A 27,161-nucleotide genomic window follows, 5' to 3' on the forward strand; every position below is an offset into this window, starting at 1 on the left:
GCGGCACGGCGCAGGCGCGGGGCCGCTGCGCCGCCCGCAGCGTAAACAAGGGGCCGGCGGGGATGAGGAGGCCGTGGGTGTGCGGCGGAGGCCGGGGCCGCCGCCGCTGAGGAGTGTTGCCTGCCGGAGGCGTTTCCCCCTCCCCCGCCGGACGGGGGTGGTGAAGGTCGTCTCGCCATGAACTTGGCCAGTCAGAGCGGCGACGCCGGTAGCGGCCATCTGCTCTTCGCCAACTTCAACCAGGACAACACGTAAGGGAGGCGGCGCCCGGGCTGAGTGGGGGGTCTTGGCCTGAGGACGGCGCGGCCTGGCCGGGGGGCTCGGGCGTGGGGAGGGGGCACCTGCCGGGGAACGCTGAGGGGACCTGAAGCGTGTCGGGGTTCCCTTCCTCCGGCCCGGTGCCGTCCCGTCCCATGGCAAGGAGCCCCACGGCAGCCTCTGGCCTCACTGCCACAGAGTGGAGCCCGGGGCCCTCGCATCCCTGCAGCGCGGAGGAGTGGGAACAACCGCTCCTTCCCCTCCGGCTTGTGTGAGCCTGCTCTCGTAGGGACACGCAGCAGAGGGGTGAAGGACTGCTTGAGCTGTGGTTGTGGCATGTTGCCGTGGCCCTCCCACAGATTGTTGCCCTGGGGAGCTTTTCCACTTTGTGCTTGTGAGGCATTACTTGCCTTTGCTTTGGGAAAGGAAGGGCTGTATCTGCTTCTTGATGAAATCTGGCTCTTAGGAGGGTCTGAAAGAACATGAAGTCTTCCAGGAGGTGCAAAGACTTCATCTGACAGGTCATCATAGCTATGTGTATAGCATATCTACACAACTTTTTTATTTCCATCTCCTCCCTGTGCTGAAGCAGTATACATTAAGGTTTCAAAGTATTCTTATAAGCTCATGATTGTTTTGGTTTTGAAAAAGAGGCTTTTCTCGTGCAGTCCTTGAAATTGCACTTATTTGTGTTTCAGTTCTAGAAATGGAGCGTTTGTGCTGCACGTCTTGCAAGTTATTTATCTGTTGCAGAACATTTAGGTTAATGTGTAGTATTTTTTGTTTTAAAAAGCAATATTTTTCAATTTAGTAAATCTCTAATAGTTGGAGCACTAAAGATCCTTTAAAGAAGGATTCAACTGTTTTGAATACCTAAGAGATGAAACTAGGGGGCAATAACCAAAATAACTTGTACTTGAGAATGGAGGAGTTTTGTTTTAGGAAGTGAGTAAGAGGAAATGATGTCAGGTTGGCATCACAGAGCATAATCCACGTGTGTGGTGGGATGAGTTGTTGTGGGGGTTTTTTTAACAACTTGTTCATTTTACAATCAAAAATATCTTGTCCTCACCAGAAAGATCTTTGACTGTCTTCAGCATATCTTGTAGTGTGGGTCTTAAGAATACAAGAGGATTATTTATGGTGACTGTCAAGGTGGAGGAGAAAGCTTTTGTAGGTTTTGCTGAGGGTCAAGAAATGAACAAGTAGAACTGAACAGGCTTAGGACAAGAGACCTTAACAGTAAATAACTTAGGATAAATGAAGGAGGAGAAGCAATAGTATTTTCTGTAGTTGTTGAGTAAATCATTATCCGTAGATTGATTCCAGACAAACACTTTTGCAACTGCTGCTCATGGCTTTTTCATCAAGTACCACCTAGAGCACACTCCATGTGTGTAAAACATGCCCATGTTCTGCTCAGATGCCACTCATGTTTTACCTATTACTAGATAAAACAAGTCATAACAACTGGGAAATCTGTCACCTCTTTCTTTTGCACCTTGTAAAGTCATTATATGTGGGATTTTTTTAATTTAAACCTGGTGATCTAAAAGCATTCATGTTTCTTCTTACTTAAAGCAACTGCCTATTTTCAGTTGCACCTGATCTTTGGGGAGAGCTGTAACCCTTATTTTGAACCGGAGGCCTTCTGGCTTGACTTGAGAACAAATCCAAGACAGAAGTAAGAAGGAAAATGTGATATAAGCTGATCTAGGTCTTCCTAGGCTTGTGCACCATTAAGTCTTTCTTCAAGGAAGAGTAAGGTGTAATTCCTTTTTAATTTTGAGGGGTTTTTGGGGGGGAAAAGAAACAACTGGCTAATGATTTCTTTATCTTTTTTTAGATGTACATTAAAGAAATGACATAAATGTAAAAAGCCTCCTGATCGTACTTTTGTCTGAAAAACTTGAGGATCATTTAAAAAGCTACTTAATTTGAGAGACATGAGATGGTTGGATGATGTTGAATAAGTATCCCTTCTTTCTAGTAGTGTCTGAAAGAAATCTCTGTAAGAAAATTTAGTAAGTGTAGAACAAGTCTTGCAGGTGTCTTTGCGAGCAACTTCTTACTAAAATGTTTGTCTGATGTGGTAAGTGACCCAGATAACCCAGCTGCATTCTAGTTCTTAAACTGAGTAGATTTTAGTGGTTGTGTAGGTTCTTTAAACCACTTCAAACTTTGTTTGAATAGAGAAACGAGAAGTCACCTCTCTAGGTATATTAGTATGCTATTCTATATATCTAGAAGATCACTGTTCACTAGGTGAGAGCAGCTGAAAAGAGCTCATTAGGAATGAATTATACTTTCCCAGGCTGGGCCTCCAAAAGCTTACTTATTTTCAACTGCAGTAACTGCAGTCCTCCAGAGAGGCAAGGTAAACAGATGCATATTCTTTCAGGCAGCATATGAAAACCAAGCTTTGTTTACATCTTCCCAGTCGGTAGGAGCTTGCAGCATGTTTTGAGGTGTTCTTCAGTAATTACAAAAATTGCTGACAGACAAAACTGGAAAATAAATGACAGGATCACATTGTTGTTACTGCTTTTAAAGCTTTTGCCTTCAGCCTCACAAGGTGCCAGTTCCACTTGGGTTCAGATGTGTCTTGCTTACCTAGGCAGCAGTGCCAATTGCCTTGTATTAGGAAAAGAATGTACTGGATGCAAGCAAAAATAGGTACCACTCTAACTTTTCCTAGGCATTATGAAGGATTGGTAATTAATTATTGCCTTCTTTAGAAAGATGAGCTTCATGCTGACTTTTAGTCTTGGGAAATCGGATTGGTGGTAGTTAGAAGAGTGGTGTCAACATAGAAGTTGCTGTTGCTGTTCCCAGTTGTCACCACCCCCCACTGACTGAAGCAGATATCCTCTCTCTTGCTTTTAGTTGTTTGTTTTTTCCAGACTTGACTCTTCTTTTTTTTTTTTAATGTTCCTCATGGATGCTGTGTATAGTTACACTGACTCGTGGAATAGTATCTATGTTATTGCAAGTGTTGTCTTGCCTCTTTATTCCATATTGCCCTAAGCTTTATTTACATGAGAGTTTTGAATTATTGACTGGAACTGGAACTCAGCCTGAAAACACTCCACCTATAATGCAGCAGAAGCGGTTGGTTTGTGGCTTCTCTTTGATACCATATGTTTTCATTAAATAAAAACATGGAGAAGGTCGAAATGAAAGATGTTACTGTGCTCAGTTTGGACCTAGCCCTTTTCCCCAGTGAATCAATCATTGCACAACCACCCAGCGTGACCGACAGTCCCCGATTGAGAGGCAGAAGCTCCAGCTTGCAGATCAAAGTGGAGTAACCCACAAGGATTTGGGTATCCTAGCAAAACCATGCAGTAGAAGCTTCTGGGTTATCTCAGTGCAAGGTGTGTTTTAGCAGTTGGAAATCTTTAATGGTAGATATTTGGTAAGAAGGACCACTTAAACTTGAGTGCTGTTTGTGTTACTTCTGGGAGAACTACTGTAACTGAGTACAGATACACTTATGAAAAATTAAACTCGCCTCAAACTCACACAAGCCTTCAAACCCACAACAGAAATGTCTAATGTAATAGAAGCTTGTATCTTTTTAAGCAAAGCGTAACTTCAAGATCTCAAAGCTTGTATGTATCTATAAAATAGGTAAAGCTTCCAGTCTGGAAATTGTTATACAAATATTCCCAGAGAGATGCATTTGGAAGAACTTTAACTTAAACAGTGTTCAGGTTCGCTATACAAAAAAACCCCACCACCCTCCTGAAAGAAACCTCCCAAAGAACCTGCTTGTCAAATCGTACAAGTCAACAGACTGTAGATAAGTCTGTCACCTTTTTAAAAATAAGATGTCACATGACAGGACTTGGGAACAAAATAGTAGCTGTAGTTTTGAAAATAGGCTCCAGATGAAAGGACAAAAAGGAGTGTTGCATTTGGACTTGTAGTGAAAGCACTGGTGTGTGCCTTATTTGCTTTCCTTTAGGGGTGAAGTTACATGTGCTAGGCATCAGTCCATGTATCTGTTCATTCTCATTTGATTCCACCTTTTTTCCCCTAAATAAGTCTGTTTCATATGTTCTGAGCAAATGCTTACAGCTCTGAAGCTAACATTCCTCCCTTTGAAGTAGTTGTATTCTGGTTCCCCAACCGTGGTATGTTTGGATGTCTGTAATAAACTCTTGAATCAAGAGAAACAAGAGTTAGATATTGAGCATTCACTCCTCTGCCTATGTTTCTCCTAGGTTCAGGTGTCATTCACCCAAGTGTGTCACCTGAGGACAGGAGAACTCTTTATTCCAAGGTGGCTTTAAGGCAAAACAAAACAAAAAAGAGCAATCCTGTAGCTCTCATACTCATGGAGGATAACTGAGAGAAGCAGTCATGTGTCATGATTCTCACTGTTGTTCAGTGGGGGTGGCAGCTGGAGCGGGCTTGCCAGAGGAACTGTTCCTCATTTGTGACAATTTCAACAGGAATTTGGCCTGAGAGTAGTGATAGTTACTTAGATTATGAACTCTCTGTTGTCCCATCCTATTGCTGCATGTTAAGTGATGTGCAAGTGTGGTCTCTTTTTTTGCTGTAGCAGATTTTAAGTTTGTGGTACTTTTCTTTTAATATAAAAAGAATGGGGGAAATCTCCTGTGGGTTGTCAGAGTGCTGTTGACAAATCTGTTGGATGTGTGAGTTTGTGTCTCTCTCTTGTCCTAAATAATGACATTCTCGACCTTTTCTCTTAAGACATGTCTGTACGATGTTACAGCTTTGGTTTCAGCAGACGTTTGGAAGGGAGGAATAAAGTAAGTTTCCAGAGTAATTCCTTTCATATGTCATATCCTTGACATTTTTTTCCTTATTATTTTCCCCCTCTTCATCATAAGCTTTTATTCACAATATGTTTTGTCTTTGGAAATTTACATTCTTTAAAATGAGGTGGAGCATTAGTATAATAATTCTGTATCGTAACGAAAGCAGGTTTAATTAACCAGTTATTTAAAATAGCATTGACTTCTGGAGTTGCATTTACACTGCAGCTGCAACTGATTTTAATCTTTGAGAAAGCTGCCCTTAGTAGGATCTTTCTGATTAATGTGGAATATTTCTGATTAATAGTTAAGATCCTCTGAGTCCCACAAAGGGAAAAAAAACTGGTTTTCTTCCTTCAATATGTATATTAAAGAAGCAAAAGAAAACCTGTATGATCCTAACCCATCTGAAAAAACTTGATTCTAAAGAGTCAGAAAGATTGAACCAGCTGATTTCCCACTCTAGGTGAGTGCACTTACAGTGAATGTCAGCATCTTGAAATGAGTGTGTGAAGTATCTCATAACACTACTCCCTTGATGAGGTTAGTTTTAATTATTTATGACAGCCACTCTTGAAAATACTTTCAAGATTTATGTAGTCTTGGATCAGACTACAGTATTATCTTTGAAAAAAGTGGGTAAACACAGTTTCATAAATCACGGCTATATTGGCAATTTTGTACTGAGTAGAGAACCTTGATGATGAAATAACTCAAAGTCTACAATCGAAGGTGCGTAATAGAGGTTACACATGAGAGTTAAAAAAACCCACCTGTGTGTAGGATAATGTTAGAAGAAAAAAGGCTCTTTTTTTTTGATATTGATTTTATTTTCAATTCTGGGCTGTCATCAGCTACTGAAAATTGGTGGTAATAAAACATAACACCCACATTGTAAAAGGAGTTACTGATAAACTACAGCAGCTTCTTGTTGGCCGCTGTCTCTTTGAGCAATAGCTGAATGGCTTATTGATCATATTTCTTTCCCATATGGTTGCACTTTTTTTTTGGCGGTGAGGTAATTTTGGCTAGATACTTGTTTTGTGGATTTGGTCTTTTAGATGGCTATCGTGTCTTAAGGGCTTAAGTGTAATATTGGTGCGGGGGAAGATGGGGAATTTAAATCATTATGATTATGCTGGTATAACTCAGCCTAGTGAGTTCTCTTATTACATATAAAAAGCCTTTTTCCAGTAGTTTCATAAGAAGTAATTTGAGAGTACATTAAGAAAAACCCCAAACCTCACAACAAAAAACAAAACAACCCCAAACTTTCCAAGACCAAGAATGCTGTTCTAGATGAAAAATGGGTTGTTCTGCGGTTATGCTTGTGTACTGAAATGGGTTTCATTATACCAACTCGAGCTGTTCTGGGTAAACAAGTGATTTGTGACTTCAGCACCTCAATCCTGAAAGAAATAACAAAAAGCAATTTCCATGGAAGGCAAGGTCTGTCCCGTGCTGCTTCATTTTGACTTCTACTTGGTCTAATTATTTTTATCGTGTACACAACTTGCTTTCCCCATTGTCTAAAGCTTATTTAAATGAGGTACAGGCAGTTGCTAGGATAAGAAAAATGAACTTCAATGATGATGTCAGCAAAACAGTGATACAACAATATTCTGTACTTAGAGCTTTTAGTACAACACAGGAATCACTTTTGCCTAGTAATATACTCACAAATAGCTGTTGTGTAGAATTTTCTGTGAGGAAATCATCCTATGTCTCTTGTAGATCGTTTATGTTGCAAGGAGTCTTGTGACTCCATTTATTTTTAACTTATCTGGGTGCTTGTTTACCTTTGTGAAGTGACAGTATTAATGTCATTCTTTGTTAACTTTCTTTCGAGTGAAGCAGTAGATGATCTAAGAAAAGCTAACTCATTCCCTTTTTTTTCCCAAATGAAAAGAAACTTCATATCTTCTCACAGAATTTGGATTTTCATTGAGTTGTAAAAAGTAGATGAGGAAAAACACTGAAGTGTCTTTGGCAACTGATCAGATGCAGTCAGCTGAACATACTGATTCTGTCTGAATGAAAATGAAATTCAGTATTTCTAAGGTGACTTAGAGGAGCAGCAACAAAATTTTGTTGTAGAATTGCTTCTCTGTCTCTAAGCCTAATATGCTTTTTTTTAATATCTTGGTTATTGAATCTGAGTGGGCTTACTTCTCGTGCCTGGATGGTGCATATTTTAATTTGCAGTTTAAACCTTCTCAAACATCATTTCTTAACCAGGCTGTGCCAGTTGTAATGCTTTTCTTCATGAAGAGAAGGTGATATCATCATACAGAAGTTGACTTTTATAGCTTGGGATCTTAATTTCAGAGAGTGAGGCATTTGAGGAACAATTTTTAATCTTCTTTGTTCCTTGAAGTTTAAAAAGGTCTCACTTTGGAGCCCTGAGAGGAAAATACAGGGAGAGCAAGAAATCTAGGAATCTGCAGCGTATTTTAAATGCAAAAACTAGTCATGAGTGCATCTGAATTAGTGAGAGTCATCTTGCTGAGTTCAGAAGGGCATTTTGGCAGGCAGTCTGGCAGGGTTGGGCTTGAGCCTTGGATTGAATGACTTGCCACAGTTTGGCATATCGAAATATGCTTCATTGGAATTTAATTAGTTTTTCTCCATGTGTCTTGGCAGTAAGAAATACATGAACTATAAGCATACTAATCACTTCTGCACAACTGTATTGACTGCTAATTTTCTTTTTCTGTGGCATAAAACCATCCTCCACAGGGGGAGGGGAAAATAAGAATGCGCCATTGTCTGATGCCTTGGTGTGTAAAGACCTGCAAGACAAGCCTGAAGGTTTTTCTAGCTTAAAATTTAAGATCTGTCTTTGACTCTGACTGGAAAAGCAATTAAATGGTCTGTGAGCTAAGTGTGAAAATTGAGTAACGGAGGAAAGTAGGGTTTCTAGTCAGATTTTTAATGTTCTACTATTGTTAAAATCTGTTAAACATCAGTGACCAGCATTTTTAAGAGGGTGCTTCTGATCAGAGATTCGGCATGAGTACTTGTAAGACTGAGACCTAACAATGTTCTTTGGAGCTGCTAGAATATCATCAAATAAAACCAGAGAAAATTAGAGTTGGCAGTCTTTAGTTTGTGGGAATTTTTTTTAAGATGAAAAACTCTTTTGGACTGGTTGGGGAAGGCTGTAGTATAAAGAGCAAAAGAAAATACCCAGGCAGCAGCTCAGTTTGAAAGGTCTCAGAGGTCACCTCAAACGATGGGGCAATGATGCCATTGGCTTGCATTACATTGTTCAAGTCATCATCTTTCCTCCATGCTGAAGCTTTTGGTCTGTGGGGAGAAACCACCAGTATGAATTGGGCAGTAGGCCTGCACTAAGCCATGAACTATCATGTCCCAAAATGTGAACAAGGATTCCACACCTGGGGTCATTCTGAAGCCATTTGGACTTTTCAGGGTCGAGGGAGCTCTGTGTGTCTATCATGGCTTTTTCAGTCAAGGTTTTTATTGCTTTTCATACTGAGCTAACCCAGCTGGAGTTTTAGAGTAGGGTAAGAATCTGTCCAAGGGTAATCACAGCTCATTTAGTTTATGTTCCTGACTGTCTTGTTTCTTTTTCAGATCTCTGGCAGTTGGCAGTAAATCAGGCTACAAATTCTTCTCTCTTTCTTCTGTGGACAAATTAGAGCAGATCTATGAATGCAGTGAGTATCCTTTTTTCCCCCCTTCTTTTATTCCTTTAATGGTTTAATTTGGGAGGAATAAGACACGTTTCATTTTTTCACAGGTTGTTTAAAATTGACATAAGAGGAATCTTAAATGCATGACGAAATATCACACAAATACCACACAGTTGGTTACTGGCAGAGTAAAACTATATATCAGTAGTCTGTGTTAAAATGTAGCTGATGTGTTGTGAAATTTGGGAATAACTGTGAGGAGAACTCTTGGCTTTTCTTATTTCCAATAGCCACATTACAGAGGTGATGGGCATTAAAAAACCCACCATTTACTGATCTGACTGGCTGCTGGGTCAGGCAACCACTAATACCCGTTTATCAAATTAAGAAAATAAACCCTTGATTATATTTTTGTTTAATCCTAATAGTTACTGTTAGAAGAATACTTTTTAACGTGATAGCTGCAGGTTTACTCATCCAAAAGGGTGAATAATGGAAATTCCCATAACTTTTTGATACTGCTGACAGTTGAGTAGGATACAAGATGAAATGGAGGGAGGCCTGGGGGAGAAGTGGTATCCCCTGTTCTGCCAGCAGTTCATAACTTCCCTTTTTGAGGTGCTAATGAGGAAACTATGAATGCTATGCATGAGTATCCTTGCTTTCTTAGAGACTCCCTGTGAATAGGTGGTACCAATGGCTACCAGGTCAGCATTTCTACTAGGATCCTGGTGTACTGTGCCACACAACAGTTGTCTTCAGACTCCATTTCCTAAGTGACCTGACCGTGTGGCATCTGAAGTTTGAAAACGGTGTGTGATTCACATCACCTATTATCCGTGGTGCCAATCAGATTCTGTACACAGTCAGTGGAGAGAAGTAAATATGAGGTTCAAATTGGGCACCCGTGGTCAAGTTAAATTGTGTTACAGCTACACCTGCCTGTTTGAGTCATGGCCTGGTTGTGCTGGTTAACCAGTGGCTTGAATTCCATTTCATGCTGTTGAGTTTAGGTACCTGACCTCTGCAGTATGTCAGGCACTTACAGGATCTGAGCTGATATCACCACTAGAGACCCAGTGAAGATGACTCCTATTACATGAGACACTGAATAAACATGCTGAGAGAGACTGAACTGAACCTTACAGGGCTACTGCTAGTCCTTAAAAACAAAGTACAACTTGAATAAAGTGCCCTGCTCCATATCTTGCAATAAACTGATGAAACAGCTGAGATTGGAGTTGGTATGCTGATTTCAGTCTTGTCTTCAACCCGTTCTGGGGTGCCTATATTGGCTTGACTCCTTTAATAGTATAAGTCTTCTTCCATGTGTCTGTAAATACAGAGCATATGTGATGGCTTGACTGTGCCCTAAGGGGCATACAATGTCTGCCACAGGTCTAAATATTTGAGATCTTCATTTTTGAGAAGTATTTAACTGCATACCAGTTTTGGGCTTGCAAATCTTGCCTGTTTAAAACTTGATACAGAGGTGGAGGGCTCTCTATTGGGTACGTCCTTTCCACAAAGAAATGTATCCTTAGGCCTCCCAGACATGTGCCTCCTCCTGCCTCCCAGTTTAGTTTTAAGTGGCTTCTGAGGACCCGTCCCCCTCTTCTCTGAGTGATCTGCCAGTTCTTGTGTGGGTGTCTAAAGTAAACCACAGAATATGCCACAGCTGTCCTGTGTTTGAGAGAATGACTGAAAAGAATGGGAAGTTTCTTTGTCTGCTCCCATCACTGACTTCTACTGTGACTGTCCAAATTGCCTCCCTGCTCAGTTGATTCCCTTGTAAAAATAAGTATTAGATGGGAGGGTGCTTTAAGGCTTGATGAATGCTTCTAAGGTGCTTCATGCTCTTGGATTAAAAATGGAATAAAGGCACAGATGATGGTAACCTAACTGGCTCTGACCAGCTCTTGTCTGTGGTGCTACATGCTTGTGTTTATGAAGCTGTCGTCTTCTTAGATTTTTTCTTGTTCTCCCCTCACTGCTGATATATGAATAACTTTGTAATTCTTTTTGTTCTTTCTGTGTGGTGAATCCGAGTTTCTGTCAGTTCTCACTTGTGTAAAGCAGAAAATACAAACAGGAAAAAACCCCCACCTGTGATTAACAGCATTGCTATAGGGCTTAATCATATGTTGAGAAGGAGTAGTTAATTCAGGTCAGCTGTATGTAGGATGTGCAGTATAGCCTGGTGCTGTACATGAGTGGTGAGGAAGCACACATGACTTGGCAACTGTGGGGAGATTTTTATCACTTCTTCCTGTTAGAGAAAGACAAAGGAACAGAAGTGCATCCTGTACTTTTAAAGTGAATCTAATTAAAAGCCAATCACAAAGTTGTGAGGGGTTTTTTTGCCTAAAGATAACTATCTATATTCTGGTAAGTCTTTTTTTACAGACTAAAGGATTGTCCATACCTTGTTTCTCTTGTTGAAAGTTTTTTCTTCTGTCTGTGACTGAGTTCTTGACAGCACTCATCCCTACCTTCCCTGCTGCCTCCACATTGCTGCAGCACAGGACAGCACTTTTTCCATCTGAATCTCTGCTGCTATTTCTCCTCTGAAATACCAGTTCTTCTGCTTGCCTGGGAGAGTAACAAGTCCCAGAAGCTGTGTCTTAACACAGTTGTCCCTGAGGGAGGAAGGAAGATGTGCTCATCCAGGAGCAGGGAGCAGTCAGCCTGTGGTTTTGGGGTGTCTGTTGTGCTGTTCTTCTGCCTCTTGTAGAAGGAGGTCATCTTAATAAAGGACTTCAGACTTAAGATGGAAAGCTGGTAACCTATACTGTAAAATATTTGAGAATCTTCTCTGTTACGAGTCCGATTCAAGGAATGTGGCCCTCTGCAGTTTTGAAAGTCTGTGCATAGTTGTATTGTATCAGATTGCTGTATTTCATGTGTTGTGTGCGGCTCCAGGATAACAAGAGAACGGTTCATCGAAAGCAAAGTCATTGCTAAAATCCATTATCCCTATTGCATGAGGAAACTGAATTTTCAAAGCCTCTCTATGAGCTGTTTTGTTTTCTCTGGAAAAGTACCATATTAAATATAAGATATAGATAAAAGTCTGTCTTGCACAGAATACTGAAAATACTTAGTATAAACCCACCCTTTTTGCATCTGTCTCTCAGAATAATGCAGAGCAGTAAATATATATATCTCTCTTTATTGAAATAACTGCCCAGTAAAAGCACTTTCAGAGCAGACATATCACTGAGTGATGACATTGTCATATGCTGAGAACATCGGACAGAACATTTTCAGGGAATTTCTGTCACTGGTGATGAGAGCAGTGCCAGCTAATTATTTACTATGTCTCTTGGCTGAAACAGAAGGCTTCAGAAACAAGCTGGGGTTTTGTTTTATTTTGTTTTTTTCACTAGCAGTTGTATGGTTTGGAATGTGTTAAGCACTGAGCTAATCCAGATCTTGACTTCTGAAAAATTTGGTTGCTTGGATTGATCAAGGCCAAAGGCTTAAGTCGCTTGTCTTGATTGAGTTATGTAAAGGAAGGACAGCTGTAGCTGGGAGAGACCTGCAGAGTGGCAAAATTCTCTCCAGCTTTCTCCTGCTGGGAAAACTATGCCCACTATGTCTTAGGGGACCTCGAGGAGAGCTTCAGGGAATGGGAGGGGGAAGCACACATGCCAAGGTTAACTGGTGGTGGGACTTGGACTCTGACCAGTTTGGTCCAGTTCTGTACTAAAATCAAATGCTTTGAAAGTGGTTTGTTTTTTTTTTTTGACAGGGACTCTTCTCCCTCTCACTGTCTTCCCCACAGTTTGAATAGTGACTTCTGTTGCCCCTTTGCCTCTAGTGCTTCAGTAGTAGAATGCCTGACAAAATAACACTGCCTTGCGGCTACACATATATGCTTTGGTGATGCCTGGACAAATTGGTTTTAGGGACTGTCAGGTAAAAGATAGTGTGTATAAAAACAAAAAATCCCAAACCACTAATCAGTGGCCAAACCAGCCTTACAACAGCTGAGTTTACAAGCTGCTTTGAGTACAGAAACCTTTCTTTCTTCATGGAGAGATGTGCAAAAACTCCAAGGATTTTGCTAATCAAAAACCCTTCCGTGCATAGTAAAGCTTTAAAAACCAAACAAAACGAAGAAACACACCCCTCCCCTTCCAACAAAAAAGCCTCAAAACTCAAACAACTTTGCTTTCTTAGATCTCTGCAGAGAGAAGGCTGTAAAATCCTGGAATGCAATAACTTGCCCTTTTTTGTATCTTTGGGATTTTTTTTGTGTTGGCTCTGGAGCAGAGGGGATTAGATATTGTGTTCTGAAGCATACACTTGCAGGGTACCTCAGGGGCAGGATTTGTGTAAATCACCATGCAACGTGTAGAGTTTCTGCTTTAAAAACCTGTCCTGCATCCCACCTTGACTCTGAGCTGTTGTGGCAGAATGTTTGTGGTGTTAAACTCTATTTTCTTAGTATTTCCTGTTGATGCGCATCGTTCTTCTTCCCTGAACTCTCCCTCTGTATTTTTCCCTCCTTTTTGTGATCCTCAGCTGACACAGAAGATGTGTGCATTGTGGAGAGGCTATTCTCCAGTAGTCTGGTGGCCATAGTTAGCCTTAAAGCTCCACGCAAGCTGAAAGTTTGTCACTTTAAGAAGGGGACAGAGATTTGCAACTACAGTTATTCCAACACCATCTTGGCTGTCAAACTCAATAGACAGGTGAGTAGTCATTTTGGCTAGATGAAAACGGGGAGGGGGGCTGTGGATCTTGCTCTGGCACTTCTGCTGATTGATATCTTTTCCTATTTTGAAATTAACTTGCAGTTTTCCAACTGTAGCTTACTTATGGTATCTCACTATTCATATTTGGATAAGTATATTTTTGTTCTATGTTTTTGCATTTACTTAAGAAAATGCCCTACGCTGGATGTGCTTTGTGTAAGAGCTTGGACTAGAGACCCCCTGAAATCCCTCCCGGTGTAAATCGACCTGGGATCCTAAGTGTGAAAATATGTGAAACTGACAGTTTCTGTTCAGGTCTAAACTTAAAGTTCTTCTCTATTCACTTTTTATGGTTTTAAAATATGGTTTGCTGAGTTCAGTACCTGGAACTATAGTTTACAGCATTACTAAGTCATTAGTAGGCTCTTCTGCAACTACAGGCTTCTGTGTCTTCAACCAGCTCATTCAAATGGCCTATGAAGGAGAAGGTGGTCTTAGCGTCTATCCTAAAAATCAGGTGGAGGGGGAGGGAGTTGTGTCAAATTTCTGTTTAAAGTCATAGGGGAAACAGTGGCTAATTTGCTTTCTGACACAGTGAAGTAGCATTAAGTAACATCTTGTTAGTCATCCAGGTGTACTGTATGAAAGCAGAAATGAGATGTTGAAGAACTTAAACCTTAAAACAAATTTTAAAACCTCTTACAAACGGTTATGAGTAAGTAAGAGGCTCTATAAATGGCTTAAAAATAATAAGTCTTGTGTTTTATTTCTCTTCAGACAAAGCAGAAAATGATTTCCAAGTGTGAATTGGCCTCTTGGGGGCAGGGAGGGGAAATACACAAGGGCAGGTAGAGAATAAGAATTAAATAGCTTTAAATGAAAGCTTCTGGCTTGCTGACTTAAACTAGTAATGTCAATCATCTTCATTTAAATCAATTTGCACTAGTGTGGTTGAGAGAAGTCAAGTGCACTCATCAGTGCAAGTGAGCAAGTGTAATATTGTGCTGCTGAATCCTTGTCAAGAGGCATCTTGTGTGTCTTCCGTCAGACTCTGATTTCTTCCCGTCAGATGGGTACAACCTTTTCTCTATGGAAAGGTACCTACTGCATTTCTGGATACAATTTTTTTTCTTTTAGGATTGATAAATGTAATATGAACTCCAATTTGATATCAACATTTCATCCTGTTTCCCATCTCTAGAGGCTGATAGTATGTCTGGAAGAGTCTCTTTATATTCACAACATACGAGACATGAAGGTATTACATACAATCAGGGAGACGCCTCCCAATCCTGCAGGTAAGGATGTTGTTTGAAGCTGGCACAACTCTGAAAAGTGCACTGTGATGTTTCCTACAGGGAACTGTAGCATTTTTAATTCCACTTTCAAATAAAAGTAACAATTAAATGTACAGGTGTTGTCTTTAAAGCCTGACCATTTGGTCCAGGTGAGGTTTTCGAGGACAAGTAGCAGACTCTGCCTTAAACTGCACGTCCCCAGTATTTTAGTCTCCTACATTGGATGTGTTGAAATGTTAGGAAGTAAAGATAAAAGCTGGATTTTTGCAGTACTTCGTGTAGTTAAAGGCTTTGTCAGGTTAATGCTTTAGTAGTCATGGCAGACATGGGAGTTCTACTGCTTAATCAGTTATTATAGCTCTATTTGGTATTCTTCCTTTTCTAATCTATATTAAACTTTTAAGTACTTGAATATGTTGCACTCTTAGATTACTCATCCTTGTTCTGATTCTGTGGCTACCTTGTGAAGATAACTTATCTTTGTAATATTCAAATGCAGAGTCAAAGTTTTGTTTTCATGCCTTGGAATTTGCTTCTTTCTAATACTGTCTGATTCCCTTCTAGGGTTGTGTGCTTTATCAATAAACAATGATAACTGCTACCTGGCCTATCCAGGAAGTGCAACGATTGGAGAAGTACAAGTCTTTGACACCATCAATCTGGTAAGGATCTCCAGGAATGCTGTTTCCACCTCTGAAGTTTTTGGAAATGACTCTGAGAGGAATTACTAGACACTCAGGTTCCTGTATGTCAGATTGCACTAGCTCTCATAGCTAGGCTCCACAGAATGTCAGCAAAGGAAATAGAGGTGCTAATACTAAATTTGAGTAGAGTTGAACAAATAGGGGGAGCAAAGTAAATCAACTTCTATTTGAATTGTGTTTTAAGTGTCCTTCTACTGCTTGTACTCTCCATGCACATGCTTCACTGATAACTTTATGTACTTGTTACTTAAACAAATGTCAGAGCTGTTGTCCATAAAGCATGACCCACACTTGCCTCAAATGCTCTTCAATGTGCAGTCTTAAGCTGCCAACATGTAACTTTTAACCTGTGCTGTACTAAAGTTCTATTTTTTTTGTTTCACTCCTGCAGAGAGCTGCTAATATGATCCCAGCTCATGATAGTCCCTTGGCTGCTTTGGCATTTGACGCAAGTGGTACTAAACTTGCCACTGCATCTGAAAAGGTAAGATGGCTTTTTATTGACTTGCCAAAGATGATAAATACTAAATCTGTTTCTAAGCATTTCAAGGAAGTTTAAGCAAGTAAAATTCTCTGTGCATGTGCCAAAAAAAGAAGTGTTGCAGTTACAATGGCAAATATTAAGTTAAGAACTGTTAATGATGTTTGACACAATTTCCATGCTGTGAAGTGTTGGATAATAAGGTCATTATTTAAATACATTTTAATGTGGCTGTAATCAGGGCAGTCCATTAAGTGTTTCTCCCTTTAGTGGAGGATACTTATTAGAAATTAGTTGTCTTGCTTTGATGCTGACAATGAAAACAAGACAGTTAAAGTCAGAATAGAGAGAAGTGTCTTGTCAGTCTTTGGCACACAGTGGCAAATTGTCTGTCTCGGCCATATAAATTAGAAAGTCTGAAGCCTCTGCTAATGGAGCATTGAATATAAAAGAATATAAAGGTGCAGCTGATTGCCCGTGATAAAGGCACAGGTGACTATACTTGTGTTACTTGCCCAGTGTGGTCATTTACATGATCAAATATGATAAGAAAGGCTGTTCTTATGCATAGCTTGTTCTCTACATTAGTAACTCCCACCTCTTGTTGTTTCTCTACTCTTCAAACACATCCTACGAACAAACTCCATAAATACTTCATGCTGGTATGTGGCATGCACCAACCACAAGACATTAACAGCAAAATGCTTTGCTGCTCGTAGTTGGACTCTGCTCACTGGAGCTGATCCACAGTGACTGAACTGGGAATTAAAAATTACTTGATTCTCTTGTTTTGTTTTGTTTTCTTTCCAGGGGACGGTAATAAGAGTGTTTTCCATTCCAGAGGGACAGAAACTCTTTGAATTCCGAAGGGGAGTGAAGAGGTAAAGTTCAGTTGGGCTAATTACCTGAAGCTCAGTTCCTTATGGTAGATCTCCAGTATGTTCTACAGTTGAGCTGACAACCTGATTTTTGCCTATTTTCGTCTTTATTCACCTCTACTTGTTTACTTACAACAGTTTCAGCTTGAATGTCTTCCAGTTCCACTCCTTTGGACTTGACTATTCTACAAATCAATCCTGTCAGAATTGTACTCCCTCTTGCCTTTTAAAAATGTATTGGTGAGGGAATCGATGGCTCACGTTTTGTAATCCTGTTGTGTTCTTATGGCAATCGGAGGCAGTACATCTAATATTCTCACCCTCTTCTAAATCCTACTAGTGCTGTGATTGATAGCCATTGTGGAATGGTACTATGGCTTGTAGTAGTAGTAACTCTAGTTCTACTGCACTTTATCAGAGGTAAGACTAAGTTCAGATTGTTCCTAACCAATCCCCGTATCTGGTACACATCAGAGCTGAACATCATCTATGGGGATCTTATCTTCTGGAAGCACTTGGGAGCATTGGAGCATTCAGAATGCTTACTGTGGAAATGTTCCTTTCTCTTATTTGCAAAACAGTCACGAGTGAGAAATCTGCTTAATTATTTAGCCAACCAAATACTTGGTCTTAATTGCAAATCACCTGCAGTCACTGACAGAAGAGCAGATGAGCCTGCCATGCAGCCACAGTTCCTCCCAGCTCTCACCGTGCAGCTCATGTGCATATGATGGAGCTTCTCAGGGGTGAATGTGCAGGAAGGCTCCTACCTACCAAAATGGAGAAGTTCTTCTCTCATTTAAGACAGTTACAATGAGTTAGTTAATGCTGCCTTGCTTCTTACACCAATTGGTACAGTACTAGAATGTAAAAAAAATAACTTCATTGTTTTTTCTTTTCTTTGTATTGTTTCCTCTAGGTGTGTGAGCATCTGTTCGTTGGCTTTCAGCATGGATGGCATGTTTCTGTCTGCATCCAGTAACACAGAGACAGTGCATATCTTCAAACTTGAGACTGTGAAAGAAAAGTAGGTTTCAGAGGTGCCTTAGATTTTTTTCCAGAAAAAGGCTTTGAAATTGATTATACTTGACTTGAGCTTTGATGAGCTCCACAAAGTATGGACAGACTTCCTTTGAATGCTGCCGTACAGTAAAGTGCATAAGAAGTCCCTCATGAATCAGCAACTGTAGCTGAGCTGTGTGCTGCTCTCCCAATGAATAGAAAAGGTAGTTCTGCCAAAGAGAAGTTGGCCATCCTTGGCAGAGCAGTGTGGAGTTGTAACATTTCCAGTTAGATTTGTGTATCACTTCTGAAATTCTTACTGAGAGCTACCTCAGCAGTGCCTTCCAGCTGCCTATAGGGCTCTAAAAGGCACCAAGTTGTAAAATGTTCCTATTTACGATTTGAAAGGACAATCTCGCTTGGTCATTGGAAACAGTCATTTGCTTAGTGATAAATGGGTGAATAAAGTCTTGAAATGTAGGTCTTGTCTTGTATAATGAGCCTTATGAAATGCAGTTTTATAAGCAGAAGTATCAGTTTACAATCAAACGTACTTAAATAACAGGTATTACAGGACATGTTGTGCCCTGTGGCATAAATGGAGTATGTCAGAGTTCTCAAGGGTGTTGGTTGTTTCTGAAGAGAAACAAAGAGCTGTTGTCTATCTTCAGAAGTAAAAAGATGTTTCATAGTGTTTACACACCATCCTCTCTATGTGAAGGTGAAGTCGGTCACTCTTCTCTCTTGCAGACCTCAGGAAGAGCCTACAACCTGGACAGGTTACTTTGGAAAAGTGCTGATGGCCTCTGCAAACTATCTGCCCTCTCAAGTAACAGAAATGTTCAACCAGGGCAGAGCCTTTGCTACAGTCCGCCTGCCCTTCTGTGGACACAAAAACATCTGTGCACTTGCCACGTGAGTAAAGAGATGGAGCCTTCACTCACCACCCTGCTGGGCTATGTTGGGGTAGCACACAGATCTCCCATAATCATTTCAAAACCTCTTCCAGCTTAAGAGCATTGTGTTAGAGCTACCACCTCCCCGTCCTGTGAGGAGGGGATGGAGAGGTAAAATGTTGGGGTGAGAATAGACTATTTCAAAGTGTTGTTCAAAGGTGGCTGTTTATTTTGAAAGAATGTTGAGACACGTGGGCTTGTGGCATTTGCTTCCCTTAGTGCTGGGAGGAGTGACACTCTGTGTTGTGTTAGAGAATTGCAAAATTGGGCACTCCAAAGACTCCTCTGTAATGGTTAGTCTGAAAACAAGTTTGCATTATTCTTGTCTCCAACATAGCATGCATCAAAATTAATAGTGAGATCAAAATCTAGTGTTTATTCTGTCTCAGCAAAAGCAGGTCCCATTTGCCACAGCTACCACAGCAATAAGCTGAGCAGTAGTAAACTTTTGTGGGGTTTTTATGCTAAATTTGCTTCATATCTGTAGCCTCACTTTGCTGATGTCAGAGCACCTTTCAGCAATAATGAAGCCTTGTAACATTTCGGAAATAAGTATTTCCCATTAGGAGATTTGTTTGCCTCTGCAGTTGCACAAAGCTTGGTAACAGATGGTAAGGGTTAAATATAGAAGTGGCTTGATTCTTGTGGCATCCCATTAGCCCCAAAATGTACTTATGCCGTACTTTTTTTACACACAGTTCTCTCCTGGGTGCTCAGTCTGTTAACAGTGTTGCCTGTCTAGAAGCAAGAGTGTGGAAAATAATGGCATCACATCATGGGAGGAGGAGGAGAGTGTGCTGGTAGGAAAATCAAGGTCTTATTAATCTGTTGCTCCCTTAAACCTTTCTAGGATCCAGAAGATTCCTCGTTTATTGGTGGGAGCTGCTGATGGGTATTTGTACATGTACAACCTAGACCCCCAGGAAGGAGGAGAGTGCACACTAATGAAGCAGCACAAGTAAGTCCACGTTAGCTGAGGAATGGTCTCTTGTGTTTTTCCACAAAATCCGGTCTGGTCTTAGACATGGTTCTGTTCTGTAAAAGTCTAACTTAGAGAAGCTCATTTCTTTTAAACTCATCTTCTTCCAGACCTCTGGACATGAGTGAGTAACTTCAGAATCTCCTTGTGCCTACCTGCTAGTGGCTGCCATGCTAAGCACCTCTTTGCCAGCAGCAATTTAACCCTGCCCGATTGCAGACGGGGAGCAGTCGCTGTTCACTCTGATCCTGTTTCCTCTCACTTGGCACTTTGAGTTGAGTTACATAAACAAGAACTTGAAACATCTGACACCATCCTCTTCTTCGTCAATAAAGGAGGCAGTTACTGAGATGAGAGAGATGTTGCTCTGACTTCAGAGGGAAATCTGGCCTATGAAGCTTTCTATAATCTGTCTCTACCAGTGTCCTTATTAAACCTCCTTGCATTCAGGCCAGACAAGTGATGTTCTGGAGCAGTACTGCAGAGCACTTAACACCACCTTTGTCATATTTTCCTTTGTTTTTGGTAAGGTTTAGCAGGAAAAGCTTGGCTAATACAGGCAAATGTTTTTTACCTGATGGATCACAGAACTAAAGCAGATAACTTATGATGATAATTGGAGTTTGTAGCTTTGGTCAATCTGTAATACTGGTCAGAAATCACACCTTCATCTGAACACTTTAAGGTGTGACCTCTGGTTTCACTTGTGGATGAAGTGAAGTCTCAGAGGGAAGTTTTCAATCAAGTTTATTGGGCTTTCTCCTCTGTGTATATGAAGCCACCATTTCTGTGTGGACAGAGCTCACAATCTGTAATATTACTGATTGGAAGGGTTATTAGATTTTTTAATGATGCACTCTTGAGTCTCTTTTTGTAGGTGAGCTGTGAGGATTTAGATTCTAATGCTGTGTCAGAGGCAAACAGGTCGCTGATGTGTTTTGTGTTGTCAGATGCCTTTTTGAGAGTCCTCTGGAGTGGAGGGACTAAGTTCCTCCTGTTGCACGTGTCTATTATTCTTGCACAACTAATGAGATCCTCTTCTGTAGCTGACAGCTGAATCTGCCTTATGCCCAGGTGGATCACCTCTCCAACTGACCTCTCTGTCTTTGTTAGGCTCGATGGTAGCATGGAGCCAGCCAACGAAATCCTAGAGTCTGCATCCCATGACCGGCCATTGGTAGCGCAGACATACAGCGCCGCGGTGGCTAAAGGTACGTGTGTGCCTTCCTCACTCCCAAGGCGTGGGGAGGAGGAGGAGGCTAGAAAGGAGATTGGGACAACCTCTGCATGTTGCTTCCTTCCAAAGGACCATGTGAGCTCGTCTGCCTCAAGACTGAGCTCTGTGGAGCCATGAGAGTGATGCAGAGCATTGGTGAAAGAGCATGTGTGGTGTACAGTGGCCTCATACAGATGGGTTGCTCCTCTTTGCTCCTTTCTGAGTAGAACTCTCTCTCAAATTGTGTTTGGTTACTGCAGTGGTAGCTGCAGTGCTTGGCATGTGATTCTTGAGGTGCCCTAACATGATTATTTCATACAAGAGTTCTCTATGCAGACCTCTGACTTGTAGCCCTGCCCCCTCTCCTTTTTTTAACAAGGTTGGTAAGTGCTCTGGTTGTTCCTTTGTGGGAACAGGGACCTTTTAGCCTGATAAGCTGCTATGTTAAATTGAAAGGATGAGACTTTGGTTAATACTGCAGCTCTGAGTGGAGCTTCTACTGACTTTGCGTGGCGCTGGGGTCAGTGCCTCAGCTGCAGGGGGAGGACAGTCTGCACACACAGCACCAGTACTGCAATTGCAGCTGTAGTGAATTGGCTGGAGATTAAGAAACATCAGCATTACCAAACCACCAGTACGTGTTGTGCATGAGCACAGCAGTTACATTTCCATCATAAACTGCTCTTGGCTTGCAGAAACAGTCATGATAAAAGCAAACATAGGGTGGCAGTGAAGCTGTTGGAAGTGGTGTCTGCTACTCCAACTCTAATCATTCACTCTGGATCTGAGCCTTAGTTGGTGCTGCTGATTCCCCAACTGCTTGCTCCTTTCTCTCCAGCCTACACGGATGACCTGGGTGCTGTGGGTGGAGCTTGCCTGGAAGATGAAACCAACTCACTCAGATTGGACGAAGACAGCGAGCATCCTCCCATGATCCTTCGGACAGACTAAACTTTGACCTGTGAACTCACTCCTGAAGCAGAGAACACTGGCTTGATGTTTCTTGAGGAATCTCGTGTTATGCTGCTATGAACTTTGACATGAGTTGGGAGAGAGGATGACAGACTCTTACAGTTTTAAGTCGTAGCTGTAGTTCTAATTCTATACAATTGGAAAAATATATGGTTTTCAATTCAGTGGCTTTTAATCTTGCTTATCTATTTTAGCTGTGTTTATTTTTTTTTGTTGCCAAAACCTGCTGTCTGTGCAGCCCTCAGAGCCTCTACTAGCTTTGCATGCGTTCATGTGCCAAGCAAGCATAGGAGGGGGAGAGAGAGAAAGAGAGAGAAGCCACTTTATAACAAACCCAAGTTTGTATTTTTTTTATATATGTACATAATATTTAGCTTATATAAGGAAGGAGTAGAGAAGTGGTTCTGGAAGCTGAGACTAGTTCTGCACTGACAAAGGTCCAAATGGTTTCCTGTGCATGGGCTTGCAGGCATACCTAATGACTGACATGCAACCTTTCAAATGCAATGGCCTGATTCTTATTTTTTTGGGGTTCTCCCTCCCCTTTCCTGGACCATTTTGTTAATTAAAATTCCTTCTGAATGTTGTGTATTTGTGGGACTGTTCTGTTTGTTGGGGTGGAAAACTGGAATTGTTTCCCTGCATGAGGATATAGGTAAAGTGCCTTGACAGGGAAGAAAAGGAATTGCTGCAGGAAGAAAGCTAGAAGGAGGGAGTAATTGCTAGAGACTCTATGTCCACCTCAGCACTTGGGTGTCTATAGCCCATAGCGGCTGATAAGCTCGTGAGTTTAAGGAAGACTTGGGATGCACTTTCTTTCTTCTCTGTAGATTGTGTTATTTCCTTGGCAGAGTAGCAATAACCTTTTTTTATACTTTTTTAGTTATCCAAAGGAAGGATTCTGTTGGGCTGGAGGGAAGTCGCTGCAGAGCGCCACTCCTTCACCAGCCTTAGGTTTTCAGCTGGAAGGCACAGCGCTCAGTTCTTACTGAGTTCTCTCCAGGCTGGGGCTGAGTGTACTGCTCTAATGCTGAAGGGTCGTGATTTGTTTTTTCTTTCCAGATACTGATGTAAATATAAATGACTTTGCAGGATTGATGTTCTTCTGGGCTGTCTTCTGATAGATTACAGTGCTTTTTTTGTTTTCTTTTGTTTATGGTGTTATTTCCCCTTTCATCAGAGTACCTCTTGTGATACACTCCAAGGACTGGTTGTCTCTTCAGCGGTTTTGGAATAAATCTTTAACTGCCCTGACCCTGGGTAGGGTTTTCCAAGGCTGAGCAGTGCTGCAGACTATTTTTAGGGTTGTAACGTGCCTTCTCTTATGTCTTGGATAACAGTTAGGGAGCAACTGATTAGCAGAGTACTTGGTGAGTGTTACTTTTCTTTGCCAAAATGAACCTGCTTTACCTTCTGTGCAGCAATGGGGGTTGCTTCCTTTCCCCTCTCCTGGCTGCTTGCAAAGAAATAAAACTAAAAGCAGACAAGGAAATTGTAGGTCTTGAGAGGAGGGCAGAGAAGCTGAGTGCTGCAGCTACATGTGAAGTCCCCACCACAACCAGGCAGTGATGTGCTGTTGGGGTTTGGTACTGTTACCAAGTCTTTTCTGGAGCGGTGGCAGGCGGTGGTCTCTGTTCCACAGCTCTGTGTGGGCAGGTGGGCTTCTCTTTCCTCTCAAGTGCAGAGGGTACTGCAGCCCCTGCCAGGAGAGCTGCCCACCTGGATCAGTGAGGCTACATCCAGTCTGTGTAAGTGGAAGGTGTTCTTACGTGAGCACATGTGGGAGAGAAGGGATCAGGCTTGTTTGTTCACTGGAAACCCTTGACTGTCTTAAGTAGCTGGCTGGAGTGGCTTGTGGGGTCCTCTGCAGAACACAGCATGTTCAAAGCAAACCACTGAGCTGTGCTGAAATCTCACTTGGTCTCTTGACTTCAAACTCTGGCTGATGAGTTAAATCCTGTGGTCTGGAGTTTTTATTCTGTGGGTTTTTTAGTTATTGCAAGTGCTATCAGCTTTGCTGCAGAGCTCATAACTGCAGAGTAAACTACAAGCCTTCAAGTAAATAGAAGCACAGTGAGCTCTGTCTGGCAACCCAAAGCACCCAGGAGCTGTCAGATGTCTGCTTCCTCCAGACTAAAGCTGGTAACATTCCTGATGGTAACGTACTTGGCATAGACTCCACGAGTAGAGTGAGCAGTAACCATGCCTGAGCAACACCCCTCTGCTGAGCACACAGGTTTTACAGCTCTTGAGTGTAAAAAAGGCTGTGTTACATACTAAGACATACCCTGTAATGTGATTAGTAAGTTACTGCTAAAAAATGAGAACCTTTATTGTACTGATTTTACCCCCCTGTTAACCTTCACCCCTTGCCTTTCACAGGTGAGTAGTGGGCCCCTGCTGCAGAGCCTCACTCTGGCTGTTGAATTGCTCTACCCTGCTTGGTTCACTCCAAATGAGAAGCTAGAAGCCAGTTAAAGTATCTTTTTGTTGTTGTAACTGGGATAATCTTTTTAGAGAGCAAAAGTGTTAATATTCTGGGGTTAGTGACCAGCATGGAGATAACAGGGTGGAGTTAGGTGGCTTCTGCTCCCCACCGGTACGTTTAACAGTGGTGGCAGTAGTTTGTCTCAAGTTCCTTGCATGAGGATATAAACTTCTCAGATAAAACATGGCTAGTACCATTTCTCTCTGATGGCCACAGGCCCTCAGTAACCACTCTGCTGTGGTGTGCTACCAAAGTTAGAAGCCTTTCAGGTTGGGGTTTCATCCCGATGACACAAAGATTTTATTGTTTCTTTTGTTAAACACACCAGAAATGGTGTTTGCAGCCGCATCCTCACCCGGATACTGAGCCTGTGATCACACTGTTGTGTTCTGTGGATCAGGTGCTGTCTGAACATTTTGGTTCTGCTGGTCTCAACAGCCCTGGGTTCCCCAGGGGAAGGCCAGGAGGCTCCCTGTGGTGTGGCCGTGGGCTTCAGATCATACCGTATGGGGACACCTGTACAGCCCCCCTGGTTTTAGACTGACCTTCTGTGGAAGGACAGTGTTTGTTCTGGGACAATGTTCTGTCTCTCTGCACTTCTTGATAGCTTTGTAACTCAGTGCAGGGTGGGCTGCAGAGATAGGCAACTGAAATAACCAAAGCTGGGGAGGAGGCAAACGTTTAGAAACTTGGTATCCTAAACTCAGGTCTTAGAATTGCAGTGGGATGTGTTCCCAGTGAGTCCTGTGGGGAATGAGCTGTGTCTCTTGATGTGCAAATAGGTAGTGTGTGTGTATGTACTCTGCTGCTGTCTCCACGTCTCTCTTTACCCTACTTTGTATTTCAAGTTCTGAGGCAGAAAGCTTTTATCTGCTCTGGTCTCTTCTCATGTCACTGTTTCCAAAATAGAAGTGATAGATACAAATCTTAACAGTTAAAAGCCCGGGCCTGGCAGAGGAGGAGGAAGTAAAAAGCAGAAAGAAGTTAGTGAAAGCTGTTTGTCCCGAGGTCCAGATCAGCAAAAGTTTGGGTGAGTGCTGCCTCTGGGATGGGCGTGCTCATGTGTGTGTGTGTGTGTGTGTCCCTCAGCTCCAGGCCCTGCACTACAGAGGTTCGGGGGCCTCTTTCTGCAGAGGGTGCAGGTAGATGGGGATGGCTTTTCATGTCTGCCTGAGCACAGATGAGTGTCTGAGAAGGCTGTTAATACAGGGACAGGCCTCTCCGCCAAGGAAACCCTCATCTGACTGATGGGTAGCAGCAAAAAGGGAGCAGAGCCGCCAGCTCAGGGGGCAGGTTAGCCAAGAGGCCTGGGAAGCAGAGCACTGTTCCATCCCACGCTGTGCTTTCTTGGCTCTGATAGTGGCTTCAGCACCAGAGCAACATGCAGTCAGTCAGAGGGCAGGGTTTCCTTCCCCGTGGGTCGCTGAGCCGCTCAGAATTCCCCTCGTGTGTGCGGATGCTGCGCTGCTGTTTGCAGAGCCACGGGAGCCTTTGCCCGAAGCGTTGGGGGGGATTTGGCAGAAGGTTGGGCAGGATCTTTTTTCTGTGCTCCAGCTGTCCTGGCTGACAGTTGCCCTGATGTCACCTGTTGACATCTGAGAGCAAAGCAGAGCCTCTTGTCCACACGTGCAGAGCAGGCCTTTGTTTGGCTGCAGTCTGTGCTGCACCTTGCAAGGCTGGCGGTGAAGGAAGCACGGCTCTGACTGTAAACAAATCCTCTGATTCCCTTTGCACAGCCAAAGGACTTCAGCAGATCCCTGGGTTTCTAACTGTAACTTGCCTTCCTTTTAACGCCCTTCAGGCTGGCAAGTCTCACCTCACACTGCCTTGGGAGTAATGGACCAGGAGTTTTGCTGGTGGCTGACAGTGATGTGGGTTGTGCCCCCGCACGTGTCCCACTCAGGAGCAGGGAGCCCTTCCCCAACCTGTAGCTCTGGGTTTCTATGGAGTGTCCACTCAACCCTTTGTCTAATTGGATCTATTTGCTCTCGCATTTGCTTCCTCACCTGGGAAAAACCACCCCAAACCAACCCTGCATCCTGCAGTGCTCACTCGCTCTGTTCAATGGCTGTGTCAGTAAGTGGAAGAATCTGTCTTAACATTCCACCTCACCAAGTGTCTGGCTCTCCCTGCTCACCCATTGCTCTTTGTAATTTTATAACTGCCTAAACAATTAAATCTGTGTTGTGATAAGTATTCTCTGTCTCCTTCCTTTTTGTTTGCTGCTTGGAGATGGGGCTGGGTGAGGTCAGGGTGATGCCATGTGTGGTCTCAAACCCAGACACCCTTGCTCCCAGCTGGGCTTCATAGCCCCTTGAGAAGACCTCTGTCAGCTTGGGTTTTGCAGGGTCTGGGAAAGGACAAGCTGAGTTTCTCCTGCCACATTTTGCTTGCAAATAAAACTTTCCCTCTTGTTCCTCCTCAAAGCTGCTCTCCTCGGGACTTGCACTCCTGTGTTTTTCTCCTGCTCCTCAGGTGAGTTGGGATCATTTCCTCTGTTCTGCCTTTCCTGGCCTGCACCTGAGGCAGTGCACATCACAGCATCCCCCCCTCTCTCTACTGTCACTCCAGCCTTGTTGCTTCTCACCTTCAAGCACAGCAGGAAGATCTGGAGCCCCTGCAGATGGGGAAGGGGCATCTCCTGCTTCTATGTGCATCCTTCCTTTGCAAAGCCACCACAAAGTCTTTGATTGGGATGGATTAGAGAAGAAAAAGCCTTTCTGCTCTTGCAGGCAACTGTGCACACGGCTGTGTGACTCCTCGTTCTCCTGCGTGAC

At 42.5% G+C, this 27,161-nt stretch overlaps 1 protein-coding gene across 4 annotated transcripts; it reads left to right on the forward strand.

Annotated features, from left to right (window-relative positions):
- Window positions 1–26,581, forward strand: WIPI2 (WD repeat domain, phosphoinositide interacting 2). Of its 4 annotated transcripts, none has more exons than XR_009818423.1 (12): window positions 1–251; window positions 8,649–8,731; window positions 13,238–13,407; window positions 14,612–14,708; window positions 15,273–15,370; window positions 15,804–15,896; window positions 16,704–16,774; window positions 17,691–17,798; window positions 18,524–18,688; window positions 19,580–19,687; window positions 19,819–20,233; window positions 20,822–20,896. XR_009818423.1 is itself a non-coding variant. In XM_061992522.1 (12 exons), the coding sequence occupies exons 1-12, from the start codon at window positions 178–180 to the stop codon at window positions 21,873–21,875; spliced, it is 1,278 nt and encodes a 425-aa protein (XP_061848506.1). In that variant the 5' UTR covers window positions 1–177; the 3' UTR covers window positions 21,876–26,581. The 4 variants fall into 4 exon arrangements, 3 of the variants coding, with proteins under 3 accessions (XP_061848506.1, XP_061848508.1, XP_061848509.1); XM_061992522.1 differs by lacking the exon at window positions 19,819–20,233 and adding an exon at window positions 21,763–26,581 and having other exon boundaries at window positions 20,822–20,919; XM_061992524.1 differs by lacking the exons at window positions 13,238–13,407; window positions 19,819–20,233 and adding an exon at window positions 21,763–26,581 and having other exon boundaries at window positions 237–251; window positions 20,822–20,919.
- The last annotated feature ends 580 nt before the right edge of the window (window positions 26,582–27,161 follow it).

This window comes from Colius striatus, chromosome 3 (genome assembly GCF_028858725.1).
Source record: "Colius striatus isolate bColStr4 chromosome 3, bColStr4.1.hap1, whole genome shotgun sequence".
Taxonomy (NCBI): domain Eukaryota; kingdom Metazoa; phylum Chordata; class Aves; order Coliiformes; family Coliidae; genus Colius; species Colius striatus.

Coding starts and splice junctions, on each gene's coding strand:
- WIPI2 (XM_061992522.1), top strand. CDS start 178: ATGAACTTGGCCAGTCAGAGCGGCGACGCCGGTAGCGGCCATCTGCTC. Junction 8,732..13,237: donor AGAGCAGATCTATGAATGCA/GTGAGTATCCTT, acceptor TGTGATCCTCAG/CTGACACAGAAGATGTGTGC. Junction 16,775..17,690: donor TTCCGAAGGGGAGTGAAGAG/GTAAAGTTCAGT, acceptor TGTTTCCTCTAG/GTGTGTGAGCATCTGTTCGT.